The sequence below is a fragment of the Cibotium barometz genome, chromosome 16 (genome assembly GCF_041138505.1).
Source record: "Cibotium barometz isolate CiBa-2024 chromosome 16, ASM4113850v1, whole genome shotgun sequence".
Taxonomy (NCBI): domain Eukaryota; kingdom Viridiplantae; phylum Streptophyta; class Polypodiopsida; order Cyatheales; family Cibotiaceae; genus Cibotium; species Cibotium barometz.
This window is the reverse complement of record NC_141061.1, coordinates 10,700,752-10,704,849: the sequence shown is the minus strand read 5'-3', so window position 1 is coordinate 10,704,849 and position 4,098 is coordinate 10,700,752. Positions and strand designations below refer to the sequence as shown.

The 4,098-nt window shown below is 40.3% G+C and overlaps 1 protein-coding gene across 2 annotated transcripts in view; it reads left to right on the top strand.

Moving 5' to 3' along the window:
* LOC147630357 (LOB domain-containing protein 15-like) overlaps window positions 1-3,734 on the top strand; it is a 33,982-nt gene extending 30,248 nt beyond the window's left edge. For both annotated transcript variants that reach the window (XM_086810216.1, XM_086810217.1), the window contains exon 4: window positions 3,021-3,734. In XM_086810216.1, coding sequence (XP_086666342.1) covers window positions 3,021-3,395 — 375 coding nt within the window. In that variant the 3' untranslated portion in view covers window positions 3,396-3,734. The remainder of the gene's footprint in view (window positions 1-3,020) is intronic.
* The last annotated feature ends 364 nt before the right edge of the window (window positions 3,735-4,098 follow it).

Below are 4,098 nucleotides of genomic sequence, written 5' to 3'. Positions count from 1 at the left end.
TATGAAGAAACAATGTCCAAATCTATAACTTGCATGAGCATTCATAATGGTCCAACATAATAATTATAGCGATTCTATCTTTAAGGGTGTGGTGTGGTAGCAAGATCCCTTGTTTGTGAATGTACTTCTTACATGGGAGTATGATTGATATTTCTTGGGGAGTGCACTACTAAGAAACCCTATGTATCACATGCGTTCAAGGGGTATTACAAAAACCCCTTACCTATGAAATTTTTGTGAATAAAATGACCCCTTTTTCTTTATGGACTTATGGGTTTTTTTCCAAAATCGATTAAAAAACCCCTTTTGCAAATGTATTTCTGTAAATCTACCTTAAAATTTTGAATTTTAAAACCCTTTCATTTGAACTCATGTGGTATACTTACATATTTTTAGGTGAACCCCTTGAGATGTTATTAGCCTTGTAAGTCAGTTTATGTAGGGCCCCAGGAAGCCAGAGTTGGATATGGCTATTATCAGATACATAAAGTCCATTGTTGATTTTATGGACTTTTCTATGAATGCGCAGAGAGATATAACTACATGGGTATATAGATGTTGAATACAGATGTTGATTGGGTTGGTAATGTCTCAAATATGAGATTTACCAATGGATTTATATTTTCTTTGGGAGAGCAAGAAACAGTCGGTGCAACAATTACCTTGTCGAGTACAAAGGCTGAGTACACAGGCACTGCTATGGCAGCTTGTGAGGTATCTTGGTTTCAAAATCTACTTGGTGATATGAGTGAGCCTATGGATAAGGTCGTTGTCATTTATTGTGATAATGATGCATGGATAGGGATGTTGTCATTTATTGTGGTGACAACAATCCATGGATAGGGTGGTTGTCATTTTGTGATAACATGAGTAGAATACAACTGGCCAATAACCCAGTCTACCATGCTAGGATGAGGCACATTGAGGTGCATTAACATTTTGTAAGGGAGAAGGTTCTGACAGGTGATGTGGATTTGGTATATGTCAGCACAGAGGATCAGGTGGCTACCTTACTGACATCTTTATGTAGGCATTGGGTATAAAGAAGCTTTACAAGTTTAGGAGCTTACTTGGAGTACAATGTGTGGGGTTGAGCTCTAGGGAGAGTATTGAGATATTGAGCTCAACGAGTACATTGTGGACATTGATGACCTGCTTGGGTAATAGCTTCTACACTCATGCCACTGGCTGGGTTGGTGAGATTATGGATGACATGCCACTAGCAGTTTACAACTATGTGACAACCACTTTAGTGTACTAGAGTTATGGCATAGTTATAGTGCTAGCTCATGTAGTTAAGTTCACACTACCTGGTTGTAGAGAAGAGAAGAGAATAGACGAAAATTCATCCATATATCTCTCTTATGTGCCTATCTACTCTTGTGTGAATGTGTAATCTTGTGTGCATGTGTTTGCTTGCAACGAGATCAAGGTCATCCTCTCCCTCACATTGTTCTCATGCCACATGTGTATGGAGATTACGTGCACTTCTTTATATCACATCAATAATACAATACCCTTCTCCATCTATTTTTATGTATTTTGAGTATAAGGTGTTCTCTTTTAGAGTTTTGTGAGTGTGTGTGTGCTTGCAAGAGCTCAAGCTCTCTTCTCCCCTACATCTTTTCACTAAGGAAGAGGATACCATTCAAAGATAATGGTGAAAGCTCATTGACATCAACTTCTCTCCATTCAAGTTCAAGATGGAGGCTCTTCTGTCCTGCTAGATTAGCTTTAGGATACCACCATCAGCATTGATGTTAATTATGCTCTAACAAAGGAGGCCAATAAAATCTAGTAGCACTAACAAGGGAACACGGGATGGTGCACTAAACAAGGGGGATGGCCACCGTCAGCATTGATGTTCATTGTGCTCTAACAAGGGAGGCTAATAAAATGGACCTTGCCTCTCCCACCATTCAAAGATAAGGGAAAAAGCTCATTGACATCTTCTCTCCATGCAAGTTCAAGATGGAGGTTGTTCTATCTTGCTAGATTAGCTTTAGGATACCACCGTCAGCATTGATGTTCATTGTGCTCTAACAAGGGAGGCCAATCAAATCTAGTAGCACTAACAAGGGAACAAGGGATGGTGCACTAACAAATATTGATAAGGAAAAATGGACCTTGCCTCTCCCACCATTCAAATATAATGGAAAAAGCTCATTGACATCAACTTCTCTCCATGCAAGTTCAAGATGGAGGCTGTTCTATCCTGCTAGATTAGCTTGCACCATCAGAATTGATGTTCATTGTGCTCTAACAAGGGAGGGCAATAAAATCTAGTAGCACTAATAAGGGAACAAGGGATGGTGCACTAACAAGGGGGGATGACCAATAAAATCTTGTAGTACTAACAAGGGATATTGGCCAATAAAATCTAATAGCATGCTAGTAGCCTTGCTCTCTCTTGAAAATGAAAAATGGCAGATGCCCCAGTCAAGATAAGCATAAAAGGTTGTAGATCAACCATGATTTAGCACATGTGTCCACAATTGCGTATTTATGTAAAGCATTACACAAAGAATATAAAACCATAAAGGGATTTGAAATCTCAAGTATCACCTTCAACCAGATATGCTAAATGAAATTGAAGCAATGTAGGGCCTTGTCATAAGAACCAAAGATCTTCATAACCAAACAATTACAATTGGTGTAAATAATGCTTCTTTGGACTTGCTTGTTATACTGCCTTTGGGTATTACCAATCAAGTAGGAAAGTTTTGTCACATCATTTACAGCTCCTCTTACCTTTGAGGAAAAAATTACTTTGTCAATACATTTTGCAAATTCAAGTCAATGAGCAAATACTTGCTCCAAAATCTCATGGAATATATTAATGAATATACTAATGAATAATGTGATAATCACACTAATTGATGTCTAATAAAAGCTTAAATGGGTGCCATTAGGCGAAGTGTAACAAGGTTGAAAAGAGCATGGAGAGGATTGAAAGGGAAAAGGGTTGTGCTGTTTAATCATGGAGCTAAATGGGGTAATTGTGTGGTTATGTTACGCAGGAGGTGCCGGAGATTCAACGTGCGGATGCAGCAAACAGTCTTGTGTACGAGGCGAATGCGAGGATAAGGGACCCTGTGTATGGCTGCATGGGGGTGGTATCAACACTACAGCAGCAGGCGCAGGCGCTACAGGCAGAGCTAAGTGCAGTGAGGAGCGAAGTGATACGTTACAGGGCTTGCCACGAGGTGGCCATGCAGCAGCCGCCGCCTGCATACAATACTGCCGTCGATCATCGCCATCCTACTGCAACAATAACATCTCCTGCAGATACCTATCTCCATGCAAGCGCCCACACCACCATGCCAAGCAGCGGATCATCAGGCGGCGCTGCCAATGCCCCGGACTGTAAAGACCGATTAATCAGCTGGCCTTAATCTCGCCATAATCGCATATATCAACCCACGTAATTGTTTACGTTTTGCAGTAAGTGTGTGAACCTTTTATGCACATGCGGCTTTACCCCCACCATTGCCTTTGTGAGTCACCCCCCCTCATTCCTTCATTACAATAAGCTCTCCTTGGCACCACTCCAAACGCATGATTATAAAGCAACTCGTTGTGCGCCCTCTATACTATCAAACCCACCCCTTGAATTACTTGATGGTGTAAATTACCCACCTCAAACCCCCTTTATTATTTGATGGTGTAAAATTGCTCACTTTGCATCAGACTGCATAGAATTGCACTTAATTTGCATAGGGTGCCAAGTTCAACTCCTCTCTCCACTTTGCTTGTCCCATTGATGTGCCCTTTCCAAACACGTCAAGCATCTTTGTTGAGGAGATTAGTGAGATGGATGGGCAACATCCATTGGCAAAGGCTAATGGGACTCTGACTTTTAACCTTATTTCATGCCAAGTGTGTAAAAACTCAAACCAATCCATCCAGGCTTGAGTATTTATTGTTTTATCTTCTTCTTTCCATTTCACAAGCTCAGCTCTAGCCTACACCTTAGAATATAGAGCTATCTAAATTTTGTTACTAGCGTGGAGTTGACTAAATTTTAATTTTGTTACTAGTCATGAAAGATATGCTTCTAAAGCCCAAAAACAAGCATAATGTTCAATTTTAGGTCTA